Source organism: Stegastes partitus, unplaced genomic scaffold, assembly GCF_000690725.1.
Source record: "Stegastes partitus isolate 25-593 unplaced genomic scaffold, Stegastes_partitus-1.0.2 Scaffold1383, whole genome shotgun sequence".
Classification (NCBI taxonomy): domain Eukaryota; kingdom Metazoa; phylum Chordata; class Actinopteri; family Pomacentridae; genus Stegastes; species Stegastes partitus.
The window spans coordinates 50719-78657 of NW_007579114.1; the positions used below are offsets into that span (position 1 = coordinate 50719).

A 27939-nucleotide genomic window follows, 5' to 3' on the forward strand; every position below is an offset into this window, starting at 1 on the left:
ATGATAGGACTTTTTAATTGTTTAGGTAATATTCAAGCATAAATGTAAGAGCATTTCTGGTTCATCCCTTATAATATTTCTAATATATTGTGTTGCACGGTGGATGAGTGGCACAGTTGTTGGCCTCACAGCTAAAAGATCCCCGGTTCGCATCCCGGTTAAGACGCCTGTGATCTTTCTGTGTGGAGTTTGCATGTTCTCCCTGTGCAACATGGCCCTCACCGGGTTCTCCAGCTTCCTCCCACAGTCCAAAAGCATGCTGAGGTGATTCTAAATTGTCCGTAAGTGTGAATGTGAGTGTGCTTGGTTGTCTGCCTCTAAGTGTAGCCCTGTGATAGACGGGCGACCTGTCCAGGTGTCCCCTGCCTTCGCCCTGACCCGGCTGGGATAGACTCCAGCCCCCCATGACCCTGTGAGGATTAAGTGATGTATAGACAATGGATGGATGGATATTGGGTTCTGGACTGTTGTTTAAACAGAACAGCAATTTGTCAGTTTGTGACATTTGTGGTGGGAATTTCTCACTGTTTTCTGTGTTATGGAGCAAATGACTAATTGATTATTTGAGAAAAAAATCTGCTATTAATTGATAATGAAAATAATTATTTGTAGCTCTAGTTTCTTGCTATCACCTTTTCTACCTTTTAATCCTTTAACGAACCACATGGAGTACAGGCAGAGCCATCCCCTCCATAAAGAGGTCCTTCGATTGGTGATGGTGCTTTGAAGAACTAGAGAGCCTTCCAAAGATCCATTTAAGAACCATTATTTTTCTGCCGGCATCAGCCTCACCTGTCAATACTTTGTGTTTAATGCTAATTAGCTCATTTTAACACAAGATATGCTAAGACAATGACCACCATAAAAATCCCCTGATACACGTCACTATGGTAACGCTGTCATTGTGAGCATGCTCTATAGAGCTGCTTACGTGACTGTTAACTCTTGGTTTCATTATTTGATTTATTTTATCTGTTTAGATGCCCCATAAAACACAACTCTCACTTTTAATTTTTTTGCCAAAATAAAAATTTGTTTGCATAATAACTTGTGTTTGCACCTGTGTAGAAAACAAGAAGAAGAAAGCAATAACATTTTATTGAAACGTAATCATCTATAATCAAATCTGCTGAATTGTTATCACTTGCAGAATATTTTTGTCCCTTCATCGTGCACCCACTTTTATAAAAAGAAACCAGCAGAGATTGTTGACATAGGTGTGAGTAATGTTTTCAATTGGAGACCAATTGGCTCTGTGATGTTCCAGGATCAGTCACATAATTCAATAAATGCTGCACCAGGATTCGTCATCGACCGTATTTACACATTAATGCGCTGCTGCCTGCCAGAGTGATGTGATAAAGATTGAATCACCTTTGTCTGATGATACTGTTAGACGTTTCCATTTTTATTCCAGTGTCTCTGCTCTTCTCTTTTTCATCCATCTTGGCTAAACTTCATCTGGTTCAATCAATTTAACCCCCCATGTGTGTCCAATAGTCTGATTCACTGCTCCCCTGACACGTCAGCCCCCACCTTGACACATGAATAAGCAATGACCACGTCAATTTCATTAGCGAAATTCGCCAATAAAAATCATGATATTGTTACTCTCATTTAAATGAATTGACTAATCTCATAACTCACTATGTCCGTCTTTATTACAGGCAGTTTTATACTCTGCTCTAAGTAACTACATCTATTGCACTTACTTTATTATTTATTATTACATGTTTGTATTGTATTTTCCTTATTTTCCACTTCTCTTTATTGTTACGGTACTACCGTTGCTTCTGTTCATTGATATCTAAAGTCTACAACATCTGCTTCACATGTGTCCTTCCTCTGCTGCTGTTCTTTTGTTTTTTTCTCTATCAAGCTCTTTATTGGTGCTTATACTTTTTCAAATTGTCCAAAGATATGTGATTGTGAAGAGATTGAAAAACACTCGATGGCAAATTTGCCATTCTTGATTTTACTGTATTTGCAAAACATTTACTTGACGTGACTATATTTTCTTGGCATCTTTTACTATCTACTGTACTTTAGTATAATTGCAATCATTTGTCATCATCAAGTTTTCAAATGTATTCCATAGATTTTAAGCCCAGTCTTAGTTAAAACCACATCACATTAGACATGCTTACATCATATTTCAGACTGACTGGTAACTTTGCCTGGATTGCCAGCATTTGGATTTGAATTTGATAATGTTGCTGCTGACTTAAATGATGAAAAACTGCAGGTACCATTATGGTACAACTCAGGGTGGGTCAATTGCGGTGCTTGTTGGTCTTGTTGGTGCTTGTTGGTCAGCCGGCCCACTGTTCAGGCATTAATACATGGATGGGTGCTTTTTCAAACCACCTCCAGTTAAGTGATTACCATGGTCTGGTTGTGACTGACAGCCCGTGGCTGAACAGAGACTTATCAGTCACTCACAGTCAGTGGGACCTCCATCACATGTGCACAAACCAGACTTATCCATTATTTGACACGAGGCTGCAAAAGGGTCCTTGAGCTGACCTGAATGACTTTGCCTGAGGTCTTTTCTATCAGTGAAGGGGGGGTCCTCACAGACACTCTGTCTCCATTACCCCTCCACACACATATGCCATTCTCTATTTTCGCAATTAATCAGATGTTTACATTTTAGAGCCGTTAGATTGCTCAGAAATGGTCTTGTGACCCCACACTGTGATATATTGTTCAGTGGAGTCCATTATAGCAGCGGTCTGTCATGCATATTGCTCTGACTAAGTCTGCTGGTGCCATCACATGTGGTCACAGAAGTCTGGCCATAGATGTGTCCACAAATGCACCACACGCTGTAAGAGCAGGATGTGGGGGGAAAAGATCGTTTTGCTCATAACCACTGTGTTTTTTTAAACACTCATGCTTCTCTTTTGAACCTTTCATTTAGCTGATAAAACCTCGAGCCACTGATCAGCTTGGTCACTACTGCACGGTGAAGGAGTGATAACTTTCTTCCACTATGAAAACAGATTTCTTTGTACAACACAGTGTAAACCTCACACATGTGATCATTTTTTAGTCTGTGGTGGTCCTGGTGTTTCCTTGCTGGTATGTAGGGTCACACATTTGTTTTTTTTAACCTTAATCTCCCTAAAAACGACAGCACTATGTAGAAAAAGGTAGAGATAACATGAAATAATTCCTTAAGCTGCGACTGGAAAATGAACTATCTTTGTTGCACTTCTGGTTCAAGAGAATCTTGGATGTTGGACTACATCTATGGCTATATTGCTCCAGGTTTTTGCATAGTAACTCAATGAATAAACAACACTAGCTTCTAGTTTTTGGCTTTCTCATAATACTGCTGTGCCTGCTTTAATGATCACCAGTGGTTGCCATTTTCCTGATGCTACGATCCTTTTCATTCTTTTGAACAGGGAATCTGCTTCAGAACAAGATCACACTCATTGCTCACACTCCACCTGCACAGTTGTTAACCTCAAAGGACCAAACCAGCATATGTTGACCATTGCAGGAGACAAGAACAGCAGCTCTTATGATCCCCTTCCCCCCGTCCCTCTGGGGATCCTGATGACCAAATGGATGTTTTGTTCTTACTCCCTTTGTCCTCTCAGGTAGACTGAAACAATGCTTTGCACTTATGCACGGTCTACCTTCTGCCTGCAGACTTACCACATTTTCACAACGAGAGGTTAAATTAGTGAAGCAGCTCTTTCACTATTGTTGTTTTTTTGAGTTCTGGCAAATGTCCAGTCGGTAAAGCTTAGTCGATACAATCCTGAATATCCTCAACCAGCGACCTCAGCCAGACCTGGCTTTCATATATACTTTTATGATTAAGGTCAAACACCTGGGACATGATGTGACCTGTTCCCTGGGCAAAGCTGGTGCTGCCCCATATCGCTCGCAAATCCCAAAACTTCTTCTAAGCACGCAGTTGTTTTGATACCCAATAGCCTACTTCTATAATGCATGTAAGAAATTTTAACTGAGCTCATATCAAATCTATTCTAAATCCCACTTTGTTGTTGTTGTTGTTGTTTTTTTTTTTGCTATACTGAGATGTGAACTCTGTCTGTTTTACAGTTAATATTAGAAAAAGAGGATAGTTTTATATTTTATTTTTTGTAAGATTAATTTGGCCATTTGACAGTGCACGCAGAAAATGTGGGGAAAGAGAGAGAGAGAGAGAAACCGGGGGAATGAGTTGCAGTAAAAGTCCAGCTGGCCATGTGTCAAACGGAGTGTCTGACTCTGCTGCCCTAATCATTCTGCCACTGGAATATTTTTTTCAGAAACAACTAAAACTGCACTGAGTCATGGAGGAGAATCTGTCTGCTCCTCTGCATATACAGCTGATGATCTGGTCTGTACGATCTGTACTGTACATATTATGATTCACCTGTGCGCCACAGCAGAGCATCAGAGCAGCTGGCAGTCTTGTTTTCAACTTGGAATCAGGTGATGCTGAGAAGACAAGTTCTCTGTCTGCACCGCCAGCCAAAAGGGCCTCTGAATGGCAAACTAGCTTTGGCACTGCACCGAGATTGTTCCAGTATTTCTCCTATTAAAGGAGCACGAAACAGTGACTCGACTGTTCTTACGAAAGCTGCTGCTAAACGTATTAGCACAGCGAGCTTGTCTAATCTCACGCTGACAAAAATGCTATTCATTTTTTATATTGACATATAAACTAGCATGGGAAGCCGAGTGATACACATGACTGTTTTTTGTATTTCTAGGTTATCTTAAATCCATAAATTGAATATAATGAATAAAGGGAAGCCCCTGAAAAAATACCTTGGGTTTACGCAAATTAAACGGCATATTAAAGAGGATTAGCAAGCTTTAGGGATTGTGCTTTGGTCTTTTGAGTATAAAAATTAGGTTGTTCCTTTGTTTTCTGTATCATTTACTTGTAAACAGTAATGAGGAGAACTTAAGGTACAATTAAGGGATTTGGTTGGAGAAGTACTGCAGAAATGGCACCTTTTAGGGACATGTGGGTAGAATTAATCAACATCCAGAATCCCATATTGCTAATTAAGTTACTCTAAATGACATTAATATGAAATATAAAACCCTATAGTGGTTACTTATTAATTATATCTGCAAAACTACATTAGTATGTTTACCGTGATGCCATTTAAACTTTAAACCTTTTAATTATAACATTTAAATAACAACAACAAAACACTTAATGCTGTTTCTGCTCCAGCACTCAGATGGGAGCACAGCCTGCAGTAAATCCATACCCTGTGAGTAAAGCATTCTGCCATGCCCTATATTAGCTACCACACAATCAGCACTGCATTACGTAACAGACGACACACAATTTACCAGTCTGGACTTCTTGCATGTTCAATACAGATTAACGTGTCCGTCTATCCACTGTTATTTACAGATCATGACTGGGTGCTGGATCTTACTGGCATAAGGTCGCAGATTAAAAAGCTCGTGTTTTTTTTTTGCTCCCGTTCGCTGGAACTGATTGTACAAGCTTAAGAGACAATCGGTAAAATTCCATCTGGTGAGAGCGGAGAAAGCGTAGCCGACAATAATAATGCATTTCTGTTTAGTTTACCAGCTTGTGCACAAACACCTATGGGTCCAGAGACAGTCACAAACACGTCACTCTGACTGTATGTGGAGCCGTTTGACTCGTAATTCCAATTTCAATCTGTATTTTGGTGTATTGAAAGCAACTTTATTTTTATTGATAAAACTGCAAAGATGCATTTTGTTAATTGGGAAAAAAAAGAGCAGAGAAGAGACTGGAAGAAAACACCTGACTCGGCTGCATTTTTATACATTTGCTGTTTTAGGGATGTCTCAAATCTGCAGACATACTACACAGAAAGACGGGTTTTGTTTTCAGATATTGCTCTCTGTTTACTTCTGTTTTGGCTCTTCGTCAACTCTAAAGTAAACATCTGTGTTGCTCAACAAGTCAAGTCATTTATACAGAACATGTTAAACAACAGACGCTGTAACAAAGTGCTTTCCAGTTAAATGTAATAAAACTTTACCTCACAAACTTAAATATTCAAGGTTAAGAGCCTAAAATATTACATACTGTACCAATTGCCTGACCTAATTAAATTAAAGCTGAGACTCTATAAAAACATACAGAGAAACCCTATGAATTAAAAAAAAAAAAACATGTTTAGTCAGCACATTAGCAGCTGAGTAGAGGAGGAACTCCTTTATAACAGGGATTCACCTCCAGCAGAACCAGGTCCAGGGAGGGCGGCTGTCTGCCTCCACAGGTTGGGATGAGGGTTGCAGCTTGCCACCAGACATGGATTTCACAAAGCTTTGTTCTTCCCCTCGGTTATGTATGTGTTAATGTTATTAAAATTGTCTTCTCTGCGGGAAACAACAACGACAACCTCTGGTTTTGTAGAGGATTTGGCAGAAGGCAGCCCTGCTTTTCTTTTTCCAGTCATACAGTAGCCATTTTAATGACAGTGCTCGTAAATGTTTCACCAAAACCATTAGCCCCTCACTATTCTGTGACACCACTGCCGCATCCTGTTCTTAGCTCCACCCACGATGACTGTGCTTACTTTAAAAAAACCGAGAGCGTTTTATTTCTTCCCAATTCCAAAAATAATGATGAGGTGCAGCTTGACCATTCTGGTATGTGAGGCTAGTTAAGAGCCTACAGTAATATATACCATACAGACTTAAAGTTAAGGTCAAGACTACAATATTAAACAAAGAAATCCAACTTTGGAGCAGGCACACTGGAGAGCAGAGAGGAAAAACTCCCTTTTAACAGGAAGAAACCTCGAGCAGGACAAGGTTCAGGGAGGGCAGGCGTCTGCCTCGACCAGGTGGGGAGAGAGTGAAGAGAAGACTGAAAAAAACAGAAGAAAATAGTTAAAACTGAGAAAGTTGGTGAAGCCAGTAATCAGCAAGATCAAGAAGACCACTCTGTAGCTGGACATAAACGCAGAGAGGGGGAAACACCAACCAATTACATGGAAAAGTGCATTGAGGAAGGGAGAAATATCACAAAAAAGTCAAATGTAGACATGTTTTAGGACAAAAATATGAACAGGATGGCCAAGGAGAGCTTTTTAGAGAGAAGTAGAACAGAAGCAAAGTCAAAAGAAAGGTTAAAGATGAAACTGAGTAAAACCAGGCAAGCGATTAATGCAAAAAACAGCCGGGTAAACCTAAAAGCGAGAGAAAATAAATCAAAACTGCCACTGATCTTTTGTAGTGTAGGTTACTTTGGGGTTGTTTGAGATTTTGAAATGACTGTATGGCTTCATGAGGGTTTGGTTAGAGTCCTGGCACAACAATACAGACAGTTTATTATTTATTTAAACCAAAAAAAAAAAAAAAAAAGAGGCAGAAGAGACTGCAGGCTAAAGGCTGCAACATGGATGTGGGTGATTTCTCAGTTTGGCTAAAATAAACCCTCCTTACTTCTGCCTCTTCCTCTTCCTTCTCAGTTTATTTTTCCCTAAGGAGGAAGTCCAAATAATGACCGTGCTTGCTCTGTCTGGCATCATGGAACTGGGAGTAAATCCTTGTTGAAGCAATCTTACATTTAAGGGTGGGTTCCTACTTTTTACGCATCAATTCTGGCCTTAAATATTTCACAATACACGCGTTTGTGGCTGAAAAACACCGGGCCAAACATCCTTTTCAAACCAGAGACTCTTTTGTAGGAATAAACAAAGAGGGCGTATGCTTGAGGGGAGGGTCTGTGTCCCTGCAGGCTCCTCCTCTCTGCATAATGTGCCGGCCGGGTTCATTGAAACGACTAGACAGCAGAAAGAGCGCAGCGGCAGCAGCAGCAGCGGCTCGTCGGGACGCACAAGACGCGGTTAAGAAAACAACTAGTGTCCAAAAATAGGAGCGCAAAATGCCTCGTTTCTGAGCGGCACAGTCTTGTGAGCAAGTTGCCGATTAAAAGAAAGAAAGAAAGAAAGAAAAAAAGCTTTCATTAATCTCATCGAAGCGGATGGAAATTATTTGGGAATACAGCTTTCTCTCCTCCTCAACTGTGGTACCCTGAAGTCAGACTACAAAGAGACGAGAGGTCGGCGCTGCGTAAGATGGATACTTTCTATTTGGAGGTGAGTTATTCGACTTTATCCACGCAGAAAGTACTTTTTTGGGGTAGTTTTATGATGATGGTGATGATTTTGGGACCTTTGCTGTCTTTGTTTTGCTGCTGTGTGCTTCTATACGACTCAGTCCATATTTTACCCATTTAAATGTTTGTTGTGGTTATGATGCTTTCTCGGCCACTCATGCCTCCTTTACTATCTGTGGTGTGATTGCTCTACAGGATGCAGCTGCAGGAGGAACTTTAATGCCTCTGATACACACCACTATTGCAGTGCACCACTTTAACAATCTGTGCCCGGATAATTTTATTACTGAGCATTCATGTGACAGCAGCAGACTGCACTCTTTTGTCTTTTTTAATTTGGCTGATGATGATCTGCCTGTAAACGCTGAGCGTGGTTGCCCCATGCGGGCTGGATGTGTCATCTGCCAATCAGACACACACCACCTCACTCAAACACTGACTGCAGGTCTCGTTTGTCATCCCCCTCTGACTCACAGGAGGACACACACACACACACTCACAGACAGACAGACAGACAGTGTGTGAGCCTCCTCCCCTCCTTCACCTCTTGTACCTCTGCTGGCAGCATCAGCTGTGTCTGCCTCTCACTGATGCACTGTGCTGTGACTCACTGGAGGTTTACGATTTGGGAGGCGACTCCTGGATCAGGTTTTTTTTCATATTGTCTCCTTTTCAGTAGCTTTAAAGTTGTGACGGAGCATTACATTAGTCACCGAGGTAGTTTTCCCTTTGTTCAGCATGTATGTTTTCTTTAAAAGTTATTAGGACTGTGTGAGACCTATGTTGGGATAATACTGGATCAAGTGAAGTTAAGCTTGATCAGAACCATTCAAAACCTTCAGGAATAAAAGTTGTGCTCATTATTTACTTTCAAGAGTAGCTGGCTGCAGACCTCCATGGTCAGGCCAGTTCCAGGTGCCTCTCTTTACTTTCAGTTAAGTGATAAATTATGACAGCTGTCATTATCCTTTAAAATTCTCATCCTGTCTTCTGGTTAATTTTAGAAACCAGCAGCTTTAAAGGTACGGTTGATTATCACTTATCAAATATCGGCTCAGACGCTCAGCATTTTCCCAAATATTGGTATTTTTATTTTTGTTTATGTTCCCAAAATGTGCCACTTTTGTTCTGATGTTGCCTTTTGTTCTGTCTGAAGTCACCACTTAGTGTTTTTGAGCAATGACCCGTCCACAGCACAATCTGTAATATCTGGAGAAAAGGCCAAACAACACCAAACAAACACAAATAAATATCACTTATTAGTCTCATTGATTACTAGTAGTTGATATGAGAAAAACATATCAGTGGACACATCGTCTGAAGCTGTGAAAATGACTAAAGTCTTGTCATGTTTGCAAGAAAAGTAACTAAACTGAACAGTATTTCTCTATAAGTTACTTCCTTCTGGTCACACTAACAGCAGTGGCCTTCAAAAGACTTCATGCTTCGCCAAAACTGTATTTTCCGGTATGAAGCAACCGTGTAGAGAACAGATGGATGTGAGCTGGATTCTGCTCATAATCTGATTCTATTAGAGTGATATGCTGCACAGAGTAAGGTTATTATTTCAGATTACCAGTAATTTTGCCGTGTGTCTGTCATCCTTTACCGACTGAGTGAGATTACCACAAAGCCTTATTTCAACTGGCTCACTCATCTGTGTCTAATGTGGTTATGGAGTGTTCATCAAATAAGCAAAGGTGCTGGACTCGGTATTGAGCGATAGAAATCATTGAAAAGAGCCAACAAGTGTAATTCGGTCAAAGTATATCAGTTTGTTGTATTTATGTGAGGAGAAAAATTTCATTTGACTCACGATGACAATAGTTTGTTGCCGTTTTGACCAATTTTGAGCATATCAGAGTGACATTAATATACATGGAGTACATAGAAAAACAAATTAACATCTTACATATAATTCACGTACTTAAACACCTTTAAAAATTTTACGATGAAAGTTTGTTTTTTAGTAAAACTCTCACCATAAGAAAACCTTAATGGACCAAAACAGCGCACCAGTTGTGTCCGTACCGATCTTTTACATCCTCTAATCAGAGCTGGAACAAATGAATGAACTGTCCTGGTTTTTAAAGTGCGTTTTGGTGTCATGGAGAGAAGCCAGCCTCTTGAACGCCACTGTGCAACACTGTGGATTTAATTAAGCGGGAATTCTGGAAGTGAAGTGAGACAAGGATTAAACTCAACTTTGTGAAAACAAGTGCAGCAGAATAAATCTCATGCATGATTCATGACTGTGAATCTCCAGGTCGACAGCGTGCACAGTGTAGATTTCCACACATCGGTAATATGAGTGGCCCTTTTAACCTTTTGCACGTTACTGATTTAACCCGGTTTAAGATCTGCTTCTATATCTGAGGAGAAGGAGGATTCATTAGCAGATCAGGTTCATTGAAATTAATCTGGACAAGTGCAGTGTAGGGATTGCAGGAGTTGCAATTTTTTTGATAAATGTAAGAAGCGTTGCGGTGATACAGAGATGCCCCGGCCTATAAATTATATTTTCCAAATGTAAGGGAACGTTTTATTGGGTTGAGACCACAACATAAATCACATCAGCATATTTTTTAAGTGGAAAAGAACTGGTGACTCATATCGCAATCTTAATATCTGCCAAAAATAATCAGATTTATTTTTTTTTCATATCATGCCAGTCGGTCTCTTTATCCTGGTATCAGCTTTTCCTTGCATGTCACTGCTGGTGTCGGTGAAGATGGTGACAGGGGCGGAAAGTGTGGCAGAGTAAGAAGAGAGGCAGGGCCACGGGTGTGTGCTCAAAGCTTTATCCTGAAAGTCCATCCTGTCCATCAGCGCAGGCTTACCTCCCCGGAGCTGACACCAGAACCATAAACCCCTCAGCACTGCTGCCTTTAGTCCACACCCAGTTCAATGGATGTGACCCACCAAACACACACCAACACTTGGAGTGTGTCAGCGATCTTGTCAGTGTTTTATAGCAACCAGACTGCTGGATTTTCATATGTGGGGGATTGTCGACACTATATCCTGCATATCTCCACACGCAGGTTTTGTGTGACTTTGTTAAAGCTACATTCATCTCCCTTCCTCTCTTTCATCCAGATGAAAACATTGTGAGATCACACACACACACAATTGGATATTTTATGTCGTTGTAAAACATCCTGTTGACGACGCTGAATCCCAGCTATTTTCTAAACTTGGTAATCAGTTCCTTTATAGCAGCAGCTGCTACACACTGTAAAGCCACGTTAGGAGCTTTCCACACCCGTTAACTCCTTCCTTGCATTACACACCAAATTCCTTCCTTTCAAAGATACTTTGACAGAGGGAATCCCAAATTCCCCAGCCCTGACCCCGGCAAATTCCCGGTCATGGCCGCCTGTCATCCGTGCATTGTAGACGTGTGGTGGGGAGGCTTTGGGTTTCACACCGTCGCCGCTGCCGCCCCCTCACGCAGACGCATTCTCCCCGTCCTGAAACATCACTCACGGCCTTCTGTGCTGTTTATGTCTGGCTCTGTGAAGCTGGAGCCGCTGATCGGCATGCCCAGTGAAAATTCTGCGGCGAGGCGGGTAACGTGAGAAAGGCCAACCTGCCGAAGTCGGTGGACTATTTTTCTCTCGCGATCGCACGGCCCTTTCTGCCCAGTTGTCACTTCCTCCAGCTGCTGCTTTAAAGAGCCGAGAATCTGAGATCACCGCTCTCCGCTTCCACGTGAGGAAACGAGCCAGGAAGTGAAGTGAGGATGTAAGGAAGGAAGGAAATGTTTGAAAAGGGTTAATGGGTCCTGCTGCATTCCTTTTCAGTGTTCCCTGAGCAGGTTTCTTAATTCATAATTAAACACTGAGAGGCTATTGTGTGTATTATCACATCAAATTAGGGGATTTTCAAACAAGGCTGCTGAGAATCTCGAAGTTGCGGTGACTTAATAGCGCTGGTTGTTTATGAGCAAACAGAGGGAGGTATTATTAAGGCAGCGGTTTGTGTGTGCGTCAGCAGAACTCCTGCAGCTTTGGTGCAATCTGGAGGTGGTTTAATCTGTCACAAGAGCGCCGGGGCTAATTACCAACAGCCATTGTCTGACCACTCACCAGAAAACATGGATTATCCTTTTCTCGTAATGACACAGATTTGCAGTGTTAGTGGAGCTGATTGGGGTTCGTTTATTAAACAGTTTGGAATTTGTTGAATTTGGATTTTCCATTCTAAGGTCATTTTTGACATTTTACCCCCACGTTGAAACTAGAGTCAGCTCTGAGTCCAGCCTCTTCACCTCTCCAGCTTGTGTTTGCATTTCTTGTGACTCTATCAGTAACCTGAGCCCCGTCTATCAGGGAGGCTGACCGTCATATAAGGAACTCGGTGCTGTGATAACCTCCTGGTGACACCCCGCTGTTGACTTTAGCTTTATCTGCTACATCGCCCGGCTCTTCAGACAACGCTGTCTGTGTTTGTGGTTCTAAAAGGACAATATATCTTCATCTGTCCACAGCATGCTCACTTGTGACAATTACCGAAGCGCAGACGCGAGCCGCCCTCTCTATTAGCTAATGATGATGGACAAACAATTGCTGCATGGAGTCTCTCGTGGTCTCGTCTGATCTGAACCTTCAAAACATTTTAAATAGTTAATTTTGGGAATCGATAGCACTCTCACATCCGTACGGTCAGCATGAAGCTACCCCCAGCACCTCCAGACTGGATGAAACATGTACTGTCAGTAGTTTACCTAATTTGGCTTTATAAAAGAGATAAAACATCATGAGCTTTAGAGATGCTGACCTTTGAAACAAGCCAGGGTGGCTGTTTCCCGTCTTTTTTTTTTTACGTAGCTAAGCTCTCTGGCTGCTGGCTATAGCTTCATACAGACACAACAGTGGTGCTGATCTTCTCATCTAACTCCTGGCACAAAAGCAAAAAGGAACATTTCCACCCAAAAATCAAGGTATTTCTTTAAAAGCTAACCTCTCTGGTTCCAGTCCTCCCTCTACCGTTACACACCACTTATCAGAAGATTATCTAACTTTACATGGTCACAACATGCTGCATATAAAAAAGAAAAAGAAAAAAAAAAGCACTTTTAATCTTCTCTCCAACACCCATCCTTCCTGCCCTCCCTGTTTCTGTGTGTGTGTGTCAGCTCTGGGTGTGTCTTTCTCTGAAATATAAATCACTTCAGGGCATTTGGGCAAATCACTAACATTTGCCGTGTCAGTTAGACTGTGATGAAAGAGAACATCCTCAACTACTGTTTGCTAAATCTGTGAATTTTAGAGTGAAATGAAGATTTCCTGAAGACACGCAGAGCTATGTACCGGCTTTGATCAGTGTCGGAGCGCACGCAGAAGAGTACACGTGGCTTATTTGCTCAAAAAGACAACGACGGGCGACTTTTCATTTCCATGTCAGTGTTACAAATGCTTTGAGTTGACGTTTGGGGAATTTAATCAAGTCATGTGACACAGATGAGCAAAATTGTCTACCAGTATCCCACAAGATCACCAATGAACATTTCTCTTGTTTATTTAATGAGATAAATTGTCATTTTGGGCAGGACTATATGCTGGACTCCATCTCATGAAGCTCAGATAGCATCGTCATATTTACCGAACATGAAAGTGTCATCAACCTTCTCATCTAACACCTGACGCGTTTTTTCCGAAAATGCCAAACAGTTTTCTTCCTCATCTCCACAGTGATGTAATGCAGTCGCTCCGCCACCAGAGATGTTTCTGAAGTTTTTCATATCGACTTGATGTCTTCGTGAAACGCTCACGTTACCGTTTAAAGTGTCACAGATGCCATCTTGTCTCCTTTTCCTCATCTCAGAAGGCTTCCGGCGATGCCTTTTGTGCATCTCCAGCCGGTGAATCCGGACTCTAATCCACACACAGATCAATCCTTCCAGATTTGCGTGCAGTGTTTTTGTCCTGGATTCGCCCCCGGAGGGAAAATTAAAGTTTTTTGTTTATTTCTGCTCGCCCTCACACACACAAAAACCTGTGCGTCGGCCTTGACCTTGGCCGCCCTGTACCTGACGGACACTGTGAGATGGTAATGAGTGTCGCTCAAATCCTCCCGGTTCAGAGGTCTCGTCTGGCAGCTTAATAACAGCCAACCTGTGATTACTGCTCCCAGCCCAGATGTTGACTTTCCTTTTTTAGCCCCCTATGATTACTCCGCACAGAGGCAGCCTATTATGGGATGGGAGCATGTGTGTCTCTAACTTACACAATCCTATGACTGCTGGGTTAAACGCATTGCAGCGACCACATGGCAATTTAACCCTAAGGTGAAAAAAAATATTTCACAAAACTGTTAAATCGTTGGCTCCCTCATGATGAGATTACGGCCACGCTTGTAATTTCAGAACTAATTGGCAGTGCGAACACCCCGCGGGGTTTAAGTACACATCCCACACTGCATGAGCCATGACTGCCACGGTCTGAAGAGTCCGGCTGGAGCAAACAACGCAGCATGGCACAATCCACAGTCATGCCATGTTAGCTTTCCCATCCGTTCTCAGTCTGTTTTATTAGACGTGAGTGTGTGTGGCTGGGCCCGCGGCTGTTTGTAGGATGAAGCGCTGAGACGCCGAGGCTCACATGAGGAGGAATGTTCTGTGTTTTCAAGACTCTATAAGTGTTTATCTCTCCCACTTGAACCCACGGTGTTACATTCTTCACATCCTCCTCATCCCGAGAAGACAATCCACATTCCCAAGCAGGAGAGACATTAGAGCAGCTTTGCTTAATCGTTGTTCAATAGTTTCAAGAAGGTTTGCGTTGTCTGAACTTTTACATGCTGCACAGCCTCATACGTAACTAAATCATATTCAAATGAGTAGTTGATGCATCTTTTGTGAATATCGCAGCGTGTGAGCTGCATTAGGAGCATTAAAAGAAGTTCCAAAATGTTCATTCATCATATTTATGATTGGTTAAAATGCAGAGTTTTTAAAAATCTAGTAACAGCCCGCCGCTCAAACTGTCACGTAAAAGTAAAAGAAAATCTTCCAATCCTTATATTTAAGCGATATAACAGAGTTCTTTTAGCTCTCTATCTGTTAATGTATTGCTAGATTAATTAAAGAAGTGATAAATACCCACAAAATGCCCCGAGGTGTGCAATTTAAAACGATATTAAACACAGAACTGAAAGCCGGACGAGTATTTAAGAAGCTGTATTTAACTAAAAGACTAATCAATTGTCACTATTGTCATAGTTTTATTTTTTTATCGTGGCGAAATAATAAATAGTTTCACATTAAAAAAAAATGAATAAACCATCGAAGACAGGAGTGAAGGTCAAAGGCAGCCTAACAGGATCCTGGTTACCTTGTGCTGGTCCACTGACCCTTCACAACCCCTCCGAACGTGCCTCAGAAGCCTCAGACACACACATCCCAAGTCTTTGACCGTCCTGACTGAGCAGCATTCCTGAAATATCTCCGGGGATTCCTGCTGTGTGACCCCGCAGCAGTCAGAGAGGGTGAGACATGTGGATGGCAGACAGGAGGGACGACTGGCAGGTGGTTCTGTCGATATTCTTAAGTCAGGAAGCTTAGCGGAGAATCCAATCAAACGTACAGTAATCACATCATTTGTCGCCTGTTTCGCCCCCCCGTCCCGCAAACCTTTTCTGTCGTCAAAAAGCGTCGTGACCCAGAGTCCCCCGGCAGCAAGTTTCTACACTTTGATCAGTGGAGAGTGAATGAAAATATGTTCACTCAGGATAAGGATGTAAAACAGGACGCTGTGCCAGGAGTCGGTGGCGGAGAGTCAAGTGTTCGTCTCTTTTCTGTTGTGCTCCTGAAGACATAATTTGTTATGCAAATTCTCTTCAATACACTCATTAGCAACACAGTAGATTAGGTCTGTCAGGGTATGATGGGGAGGTGCTTTGTAACTCCCCCCCACCTCCTCCTCCTCCTCCTCCCTGGTCTGTCTGTTGACTGACAGACACACAGACACACTTACAAACACATGTAATCCTGCACAAACACACACAGACCTGCATGTACTCGTTAGATTAATGTCGGCTCGTTCCGGTCCATTATTATTAAGTGTGATAATGATAATTGACAGCGACGACAGAGAATTGTTTGATTTCCATTCAACATTTATCACATAGTCGCTCTCGGCCCGTTAACAAAAACTGTTTTTGAATATGAAAACGACGCATGACATCATCGAGTGATGAGTGAGCTGTAGCCTGGAGGCCGTCCTCCTTTATGTCTGTTTATAGCTTCCTCAGCAGGGGGTTCAGGCTGTTCCTTGGAGTCGAGAACAATTGATGATTTTCCCCTCCCTCCCTCCCCTCCGCCACAGACTGGGGAAGCCCTGTTCCCCCCCCCCCCCCACCCCCTCTGGGACTCCTCCTCCACCATTAGCTAATTTCTGATCAGCTGCTCTCTCCATCATTAATTCATACGTCTTCCAGCACAGATGCTAGAGGTTGCCTTTAATCATCTGATTTCTCCCCTCGGTCACCCTGCCCTGCCCTCACCCGCCCTCGCACCCCCATGATGGCTGCTGGCGCTTGGTGCTGCCATGTGGAGCATTGGCAGCCAGGAAACAAAGAAACATTGAGAGAAACACATTTAATAAACCAAATTAGGCATTCTGTCTTTCTGGATGTTTTGTGCAATGGGACACTTCTCCTTCCCTCGACAAGCACCGCTCAAGAGCTCAAGAGCCTTAGAGAACATTAATTAACTCTTAATTTTGCAAGCAATTCATCCTAATGATCAAGATGATTCCAAATGGAACAGGATAATAAATAGCCGGCATCCTGTGTTGGTGATGAAAAATTATACCCAGTTGAGGTTTTTGCTGTTTTGTAGGACTTACAGCTCTGACCTACTGGAAATCTCGTGGCCAAAGACCCAGAGGGACCTTTGCCCAGATTGCTTGTTTAATCTCACCAGCTACTTGGCAGATTCCTCCTCATTCCATTCACTCAGGAGGTGCTATTACAACCCCTGAACTTGCTTCCTTTTGTGGAATAAACTGCTCCAGTATTGCATGTTTCTTTTCCCTCAATTCTTCTTCTTGTAAACATATCTGTTACGCTTTATTTTCTGTGTTAAGTTATTTTGTCTAATAGATGTTTTTATCAGGAAAGCTACTTTATTCCAGCTTAATACACAAGTCCAGCGATGGATGCACTGGCTTCCATCCACTGTCCATGAGCAAATTTTCAAAATGTCACATATTCAGTTGAGGTATTTGCATTTACAAGAGACCTATTATCATGAAAACACAGACAATGGCCCCTAGTATTGACCTTATTAAATGCAGGCCCTCCTGTCAGTCCTCAGAGCCGCACATCTGTCTGGAGGGCACTGACTCGGCCTTATGTCTCTCTATTGTTATGATAATGCCATTTTGGGGTATTTGAGGTGTAAATGAATCTGCCCGGGCCACGGTCCGATGCACGAAAGCGAGATGTGTTGCCTGCTTGAGATGCAGTAAGTCAGCGAGAACTTGTACAGATTTCAGGCAAACGAACCAAATAATTATTCAGCAGGAAAGCGAGGAAATTCGAGGCGGGCGAGTGAAAGCGACAACAGCTAGAGTTTCTGTTGGACGAATGTGCTGCGGCTGGACGCGTTCCTGTGTTACGTTTATCCTCCTCCACATCTGAGCACAACAAACGATATGCTTGTCAGGAATCCAGCTGGACGAACGCGGGCGTCGGTCCTACCTGCAGCACCAGCAGCTGTCTGTTGGTGTCCGCTGTGTTCGTTCACCCCCTCCCTCCAGAACCACACCATAACGCAAGAAATTAGCCTATCATAACTAATTGTTCGACCGCGTCCAAGTCGGGCTGAGTTAATTAGCTTTCTTTTGTTCTGACTGATGCCATCACCTGATACTGCTTGCACTCATGCCCACAGCAGACGGCGGAGAAAGAGCCGTGGCACCTTCTACAGTGTACGCCCTTAAATATTTAAGGGACATTCATTAGCAAATCTCTGAGCGGGATGTCATTATACAAGCTGCTGAAACTTAAGCCTCCAACTCCGGGATCACATCATTCAGCCCGAGTGGTTTCTGTGTCAGAGAGCACGATGGGACGTCGGCGTGAAGCCTGTTTTGGTGGCTCGGGTGGCTATTGTCAGTCGGTTCTGCCTCAGCGGCGCTACACGTGCTCAGTGACATGCGGCATTGAGAATTTGAAATTAGCTTGAGCTGGAAATGTCACGGCAGCAGCTTTGCTTTTTTTTATTGGAGCTATTAAAACATGTGGTTACCAAAGCACAGGAGTGAACTGACAGCTGATAATTAAACCCAGTGATGACTGGGCCGCCTCACCAAGTGCACTTTCCAGTGATTGTTATGTGAGAAGCAGCAGTCGCACTGTATCGCTGGGTTAGTTTGGATGGTTAGTTGTGCTGCGGCAGGTAATTCAAGTCTGGGGGGGGACTTAACACGAGCTGATACCCGTGCCCCTTTGTGTCCCAGCTGGCTTTTGTTTGGGATATTTCCGCCTGGTTAACTCCTGAGCCCTCAGTCAGAGGTGGTTGCCTTTGTCCTAACTTAGTGACGGAGCTGCTGAAGATGGAGGGGACAAGGGGGAGGAGTTTTAGTTGGACCATCTGTTGCTGAGACAATTCATCTTGACTTTATACCCTCTGGCTTCAGACTTTTTAGTCACACGTACGCTCACGCACAAAGACGGAAACAAATTGACAAACACAGCTGATGTGCAGCGGCTGAGTGCTCCGGTCACTGAAAAACTTCTCCCAAGTAAAATCACACAGACTGATTTAAACCTAGAGTTCATGTCTGTTTTTGCTCCATGATGTATCGTGGCAGTAGTACTTCTGAGAAATCTTAGAACTGGAAGTTTAAAAAGAGAAGTTAGTCAAATTTTGGATAGTTTTCTGGCATATTTAGGGTGTGGGTGTTGTTTTTAATATGAAATTGAGAGGCTTTCATGCTTGGTAATAAATTTAAATATAAATAAATTATTATTCTTGTGGATTGTGTCCAAAAAAAACAACACTATTGGCTGAAAGTTATGTTCCCACACAACTAAACTCCAATTATGTTTTGAGGGAAACAGATTTTCTTTCAGATTACGTTTGTTGTGATGTATGGCAGATGTGTTTCTAATCAGCATATCTTATCGCTCTTGCTTTACTGTCACTTCTTTTCAACCAGCCATTCATATATATATATATATATATTAGATATGGCCTCAAACATGTTATGGTTTTACCTTTAGGGGAGAAAAATACGTTTAGTTGTCTAGAAACAGCACTTTTGTGAGGCAGGGTTCCAAATACAATGTCAAAATGTTCCCCTCATTTACAAAAACTGCAGTAAAGTTGAGCTTCGGAGAATCCAATATTTGCAAAGTAAGAGTGTCTCATCTTATCACATTGGGCCGCTTCTGCCCAATTTTGATTACAGTGCTTGGTGGGAAGTTTTCTAGAGAGCAAGTCCCTCTGAGCCAACTGGTGCAGCAGGCCAAGCCAGCATTAGTGTCTTCCTGGGCCGGCTTGTTGCTGACGTTTGGTCTACAGCGACTCATTTCGTGAACTTTTATGTGAATTCTAAATTTGTATCTTCTATCTAATTGTTTCTGGCTGTGTGCACTGATCACGCTGTTTGGCTGGTCTTTATAAGATGTTGACGGGGCATGCTTTTGAGAAGGCCTTTGTTTATGAGTGGAAAACCTCTTAGACTCTGACTCAGCAATTGCAACATTCACGACATGGACATTTTTTTTTTCCTTTTAAATGTGCATCACTGAAATTTCTTTATTGAAGCAATACCAGATGAGGTGTGGAAAATTACAGTGTGATGAGCCACCCCGGCCCTCTCCAGGTCACAACTTGTCCTGTTCTGTTGTAGATTTCATGTAATCCACATGTTGTTTCGCCATATTCGTGTTTTCTGTCTGTGTCACCGTCGCTGTCGGCGTCATGAGCACAATGAACCCTGACAAGAAGATGCTTCTGAATGCAAGCCCCTTTAATTTCCAGTTACATAACACCGACTGATCTTCTTAGATTCCTCGGAGTTAAATAATATTAATCTCCTTACTGGACTTCGGCAAACTCACGTGAAGCAGCTTTTCCCTGAATAGGCCGCGCACGCCAAGCTGGTACCAGGCAGATGCAGTCGGTCACTGGTATGGAGGTCACCAGTGGTTTCACATTAAATGGAAACTGAGTTAACGTGCAGCCATGTGTCGGAGAATACCTGTGTTATATTTGCATCCTGATGTTTCTGTTTGTCCGCCTCTTTCAGCAGACAATAGGAGGCGGGACATTATCAGCTGTCCGCACCCTTCCTCTTTCCCCTCTCGCTCCCCCTCGGCCTCCTCTTCCTAATTTACACGACCCCCTTTATCCCACTCACTGCTGTCCCCTGTGGTTTGAGAGCCACATTTAGCCGTGCTCCATTTGCTGACTGAAAGAAAAAAAATCCTTGATGATGGAAGTGGGTTTTTTTTTTTTTTTACACCGGCTGGTTAGACTGAGTGACGCTTTGCCCGAGAAAGAAGCCTGAATCACAAAATAAAGAAAAGATCAAAGACCAATCATCACCCTGAGCTGTTGAGCAAGTTCATTTAATGATCTCTGCAATGGATTAAATCTTTATTGTATAATTCCCTCTCTTTGTGTTTCAGCAGATTAAATCCCACGTAAATAGCTGGTGCATTAAACAAGAGCATCTTGATCTTTGTTCTGACCCTGGTGGCAAACACATTTGTGCTCCATGGATGAGAGTGTGTGTGTGTGCACACGTGGCAGCCTGTTGTTAATAGTTAATGAGGATTGATGTCTGGAAGTGGTGACCTTGTATAAGGTTTCCCAGTGGAATTCATGCATATTGATCTCTTCGGTTTTATGCTCTGCTGGACCCACAATTTGCTTATGCTCCGTGCTGCTCTGGCCACGCTGGTGGTGGCGCTTAATGATTTATGGCGTTTAGTTGGTCAAAGATGTGATGACAAAGATGCAAAAAAAAATTACCTTCATATGGATCTTTTGAGAAAAATGGTCAATTTCACTTGAAACTAAAGAAGCTTTTGGAAAACACTTTCTCTCTTAAAGAGACTAAAATGGAGCATTTCAGACAAGAGGTGCTGCCATACTGCACAGTAAGAGAAAAATAATGTGCTTTTTGAATATTAAAGCATGGAAATCTATTGAAGTAATACAACTGAAAGTAAAACTATAAACCAGTTGATGCGCAAAATATGGGATCTTTAATGAAGCTAACTGTTAGCTGCTAACATGCTAAGCTAACCGACTGCTATGTCTGCTGATTGATAGATTTTAGAGTGGTATCGACTCCCTCGTCTAGCTCTATAAGAAGACAAGTATATTCTTCAAAATGGTCCTTTAAAGGCAATAGATTGGCTATCAGATGGGATTTAATATTTTATTACAAATTAGCCATCCTTAAAGATTCACCATTTAGACCCCAGAGTGCACAGGCATAACTCCTCATCCACTGCAGTCAATCAAACGCAGGCCACTCTATGAATGTGTCCTCCACCACTGTAAGGAAATGACAGTCCGTCTGAGCAATCAGCCTCAGATTCCTGTTATTGCTCCTGGTTACCGAGCTGCTAACAAACATGTCTGGGAAGGTCAGTGACTCCACATGGATACACAAACACAGGAGACCCGGACGCCCACATCGGTTGTAGCGCTGGTGTTAACCTCTCTGTCTGGAACCAGGATGTGATCGGGGGATAATGGCGAGGAGCGTGTTGTGGTCTGCCTGTCTGAAACATAGACAGGAAGAAAGGACTGTGGGCAGAGAAATATTTGTATTGATTGATTTGCTAAAGTGGCGAACGCTCATTTGGGGCCACGATCTTCTCTTTTATGGAGTAAACCAGCCACAGAACCAAAGACTGAAAGCCTTTTTGACAGTTTTACTGAGTGCATATGACTCTGAGTAGTAGTTTGAGTCTCTGTCACGCCCTCAGCGCACAGGCCTGGCAAACAACTTAAAAGGCAGATCACAGTTTAAAAAAAGGGATAATTGTGCCAGTCCAGTCCTGTTAAGGCAGCGGCTATGTGGCACACAGCGGTAAGCGATGTTGGGAAGAAGAGAGAATGGAAAAAGACGGTGAGAGAAGCAAACCAAGGGTATAATTCTTGGTTTTTCTAGAAAAAATATCTGCTGTTACTCTGCTAGGACTTCTGTATTGTACCTAAATCATGAAGGATATCTCTTTTTCTGTATCAAACTTCTTCATTTCTATGGTCAAGAGCATCAGTGAAATAATTGTAATGCAAATGAGCACTACTTTTCTACATGATTCCGATGCAGCCCCTGTGTCCAGATGCTAAGGTTGTTGTGCTGACTATTGTGTTGCAGGGAGCCCGTGTTTGGCTGAGACACAAAGAGCAGCTCCTCCCCTCAACGGTCAGCTCTTGTGATGATTCGTCCCTGGTTCTCACCACTGACTATGGAAAGGTAAGAAGACTTCTCTCCCTCTCTGGTGTTTTCCTTTAGACTGTCCCAGATTGTGTCTGAAATCATCCACTCACTCCCTACTCACTGTATAGGAACCACAGTATAGTGAACTATGTCGGGAGCACCTTGGCAAAGTAACATTTTAGACACTACTCGAGCTATTGATTACAGTTATTATTCACAGTTTATTGCATAGCTAAGAAACGGGGAAAATAAAAGTTAACAAAACATAAACAGGAAATCACTTACATTTTAACGACAAGTTTTCACGCTAGTTTGCATTTCCTTTCCCACAATGCATGATGGTCCATATTGCTCGGTTAGTGACCATCGGTTGTACACTACTTTTCACGATGCATTGTGGGATATTTTGAGTGCACTATATAGGGCAGGGATCTCCAGCTCCGGTCCTCGTGAACTACTGTCCTGCAGGTTTTAGATCGGGGTGTCCAGTCCTGGTCCTGGAGGGCCACAATCCTGCATGTTTTAGATGTGTCCCTCTTCCAACACACCTGATTCAAATGATCAGGATCGTTATCAGGCTTCTGCAGAGCTTGATGATGAGCTGATCATTTGAATCAGGTGTGTTGGAAGAGGGACACATCTAAAACATGCAGGATTGTGGCCCTTGAGGACCAGGATTGGACACCCCTGTTTTAGATGTTTCCGTACTGCAACACACCGGACTCACATTAATGGATCATTAACAGACTTGTGTAGAACTTGACAACAAGCTGTTGGAGATCCATTAATCTGAGTCAAGTGTGTTGCAGTACATCTAAAACCTGCAGGACAGTAGCTCACAAGGACCAGAGTTGGAGTTCCCTGATGTAGGGTGTAGTATTTGTAACTTAACATTCGGACATCACTGCAAAACGGCGAACTATGTAGGGTACAGTGGGTGATTTTGGACACTGCCCCAGACTCGTACCTGTACTGCGTGGCTGCACCATGAAGGATCTGGTGTTTGCAAGCCCATCCTGAAACCAAGAAAGCAAAATCCATTCTGCAACATATTTAAATAAACCTCTTGTCATCCTAACAATATCTTCTAGGCCACAGTACATGTAAAATCTCCCCTCAATTACCGTTAACATGCACCGGATGGTACTATAATCTGAGTGGACATTGGCTCATTGTGTCTAAGTGAGAGAGCTAATTGTTTGAACACATGTTTCATCTGAGGGCTCTGCGGTGGGATCAACACCTTTTGTAATAAAGTAAGAATGACAGGAATGGAGTCCCTGTGACAAGTCATTGGCCAGAGCTTATCTGTTTGGCAGGGCACGGTGGTCTTTGTGTCTGGAGGAAATCCTGTTAGAGAGGCAGCAAGAGAGAGAGACAGTGAGCGGGAGGGAGAGAGAGGTGGCGATGGATTTGAAAAAAAAAAAAAAAAAGAATTCATGTCTGTGGGTCAGAGACTGTAGATCAAAAGTGAGCTTGCATTGAGTTGCTCTTTAGCTCTGTGCATTTGGTACGTGTCCAAACTTAAACTCGGCCATAGGTCTACAGGACAAAGCACCGTTTCTGTCCACAGGATTAAGACGTATAGCATCATTTCCTCGCACAGCCTCATCATTTCCAAACACAGCCTCTGCCACATGGCCGTCGTCCTAACCATAAGCCATAAGCCCAGTATTTTTCCTACAGTTATAGAGCTCTTCTTTAAAAGGGCAGCATATATAGGAGAGACCTCTAAGGAGGAGCAGTTTTCTCATTTGGAAATTAGGCCTCGGGCATTTAATTATTATTTTTTTTAATACAAACATGTCAAAACGATCACACAGCACTTCTTAGCTCTACCGAGGTTTTTCCAGCATTTTGCACTTACGGGGTGAAACATTCTCATCACTCCCATCTGTGTCCATTTCAAGAAGACTTTTGTTTTTAAATGTTTCCTAACATTTAAGCTAAAATATGGTACAGATGAGTCTTGTTCTCACATTGGATTATGGTGTTCTGGTTCTCTATAATAGTTTAAGGAACAGACAAGATGCACCTTCAACACAGAGCAAGTGTTGATGCTGATCCCTTCAACACTTGGATTAATAATGCCCCCACACAAAAACCAATCATTGCTTGACCAGAAGATCAGGGACCAGCGCTGGCTGCTTAGTTCCTGTGCTGGACACCTAACCAGAGACATCTTCAAGAACTCTGCTGCATGACGCCTTGGCCAGTCTCAGCACCTTGCATCCCCGTCATCATGAGGAGTTTCAAACATCTGCTCCGATTCCATCTGTAAATCTGCTTGCCTCCTGCACTGAACCCATTCTAGCTTACTTACCGCACCAACAGGTCTGCAAAGGATGCAACAACTCAACAATGACGTGAGATTGCTGTTCATCAACTTCTTCTCATCATCATCATCATCATCATCATCATCATCATCATCATCACTTTTGTCCCCTCCAAGCTGGATGCCAAGTTTCCAGATCTTAGCATTAGCATTTTCCTGCAAACGTGAACACTAAACTTCCTGACGCACATCCGGTCTATTATACTAGACAACCTGCATACCTCTTCATGGCTCCAACACCATCATCAAGTCTGCAGACATAATCATGGAGCTTGACCTGATCAGCAATTACAATGGATCGACAGGGAGAAGGTCCAACACCTGGCAAACAACAATCTGACCTTGAAAGGCCAAGAAGAACAAAGACCTCCTAGTGGACTTCAGGAAATCTTGTTCGTCATCTAAATCAATGGGCTCGAAGTGTTTCAAGTCTTTCAAGTATTTGGGGTTCTCGATCCTAGAGAACTTTTCCTGGCCTCTCAGCACCTCCACTCTGGTCAAGAAGACACAGCTGAGATTCCTCAGGAAACTGAAGAGGGCTCACCTGTCACCTTAGATCCACCACTGAGAAGATACCCACCAACTGCATAACTGCTCAGCATGGTAACTGCTCAAAATACAGCCGCCCAAAGATAACCCAATGGGTGGTGAAAGATACTTGCCTTAGGAAACCTCTGTTGCCTATTACCCTACCTACAGACTCTTCTGTCCTCCCATGCAGAAAGCAGTGTAGGTAACTAAATAACCTTAGCCGTGCTATTAGTCATCTGTAATGGTATATTCTCATTTATTTTCCATTATCTGTACAACTCACGCTGCTTGTATTGAGTCAGGTCCACGTGCACCACAAGCAGATGATCACATGAACAAGAAATTACACAGTAGTTGATCTGCAGGGCCATGTGTGTTTTCTGTGGCTTGCTGGGTTGAGGCTCTCTGTGGAACTTCTTGGACTCAGAGCACAGTGGTGGGTAAAAGGTGGAGTCATAAAAAAAATGTTTGAGGGGGAACATATGAACTCATCCAACCCTCCGAGCGTATTCTGTGATGTTTTCTGTGGTCAGCGGTGGGGATGCTTGCAGTGTGAGGAGTGAACCACGTGCTGTCGAAGAGGACCTGCCCTCAGTCCAGAAACATTTCAACACCCTCAGTGGGAGTTAAAAAAAAAAAAACATTAGGCCAACGTGACGTCACGTTTTTCATGACTGGGAGTGGGACCACAGAGTTGCAGCTGACCTGAAGCTGGGCTCTCATATGATCTTGACATGTGAGCTCAGGATGTCGGTTATCGGGCCAGGCATATGGGTGTCTCCTGAGCCAGAATGAGAGGAATGTGAGACTGAGAAACAGACCGTCTCCACCTTCTGGATCTCTGGCTGACCTCGCATGATCCCCTGTTCCTGGATGATATATTTTCTGAGGTTTATTGGCATTTCCTGATCCACTCACTATCTTTTTTATTTAATCCAGCTTTCCAATCAAGCTCAGGGTATTATGCGTTTTTGTTGTCTGCCCCGTCGCCTTTGTCTGTTTCCTTGTGTTTTTATGGACCACGTCAGAGGTGGTTTGGTAAATGTATTTTGGCAGCGTTCTCCACTTAGGGGGGTGGTTTATACCATTATCCATTGCTTCAGTGCTCGTGCTAAGGTGCAGCTCCCTACTTGAGTGCTCAGCTGGACTCCAGAGAGCACCACCGGAGCGCCGTTACCCACGTGGCCTCGGTTTTAACAGGCTGACCCGGCTGCTGTCATATTAAGCATCGCATCAGCATTCATCACTGTCTCATCCCCGGTACACCGAGGCCCTGAGTGGACGAGAAAAACACAACAGACGCATTGAAATGGGGAGCGAGATGTCTTGTGGGTTTTGTGTGTTTGAGTGCATCTGTGTGTATGTGTGTGTGTGCTTTTTTGTGGCCAGATGGCACCAGCTGGATTAACAGTGTGCGAGTTATCCCCCCGAGGGGTGTGCATGTAAAAAAAAAAGATGCAGGAAGAGGATCTGCCACCTGAACTGAATACCTGCTACTGATGATGTCATTGTTGTCTCACTGAGCAATGAGTTGATCTTTAACTGCACCAGTCTTCCACACCCGATTACCCGATGACCAATGATCTGACACATATGTGGAGGACATAATATTTCTCATATACACATTTGTTTGTCAGATAACAACCATTAATTGATTCACAGAGTTACAATTTCTACATTATGAGGATTTGATGTGAGTTGGAAGTCTTGAGTATCCAAACAAACAATCATTAAAGACGTCTTGAGCTTTTAGAAACTGTGATTAAACAATTTTCTTTCATCTTATACATTAAATAATAGATTAATTTTAAAAAAAATAGTTGGAATAATCAATAAGAAATGAAAAGATTTGCTGTTTGCAGCCCTAAATTAATGGTTAGTTGACTAAAGAGGGATGGAACAAGCAAACTAGACTCCTTTCTAAACTGGTTTTAGGACTGATGATAAGAAAAAGTTTATGTCTTGTCATTTTGTGCCCAAAAAACCAAAAACAAATAAAAAGCCTACTAATATGTTTGTTATCCTTAGCCCAAGTGACAGAGATGAAATCCGACTCCTACAAAGCGTGAATCCTGAAGTTGTCCACAGCCTGTAGACATGCAGTCTCTGTGGTTTAAAATAGGTCATTGATGGCCCCTCAGTCTTTTCTTGATAATTAGTCAATGGAGCCATTATGTGAGCCTTTATGAGGCATTCATGAGTGAGCTCACAGAAACAACAAGCGCACACAAACATTACTGTCAGCGTCCCTCTGTGTGGTAAACAAAAATATTTGCAGGTTTTACGGATATATACGGATATGAATGTTTAGTTTTAGCAAGCTATACTGTAAAATCCTCCCTCTTCTGTTTGTTTTCACAATATCCCCCTTTAATAAGCCTATCCCCCCCTTCTGCACCCTCCATTTCTCTCGGGTCTGGGCGGGATCCCCCTGCAGCAGATGGGTTCACTGTAAGACAGAGGGAGTCAGAGAGAGTGTAGAAGAAAAAGGAAAAAGAGAAAGAGAGAGGCAAAAACCCGACAGTGAAATACAAGCCTGT

At 42.8% G+C, this 27939-nt stretch overlaps 1 protein-coding gene across 1 annotated transcript in view; it reads left to right on the top strand.

Moving 5' to 3' along the window:
* The first annotated feature begins 7781 nt into the window (after positions 1 to 7781).
* Positions 7782 to 27939, top strand: part of myo10l3 (myosin X, like 3) — a 61820-nt gene continuing 41662 nt past the window's right edge. Inside the window, exons 1-2 of the mRNA XM_008299149.1 lie at positions 7782 to 8093; positions 22471 to 22569. Of these exons, the coding sequence (XP_008297371.1) occupies positions 8073 to 8093; positions 22471 to 22569 (120 nt within the window). The 5' untranslated portion in view covers positions 7782 to 8072. The remainder of the gene's footprint in view (positions 8094 to 22470; positions 22570 to 27939) is intronic.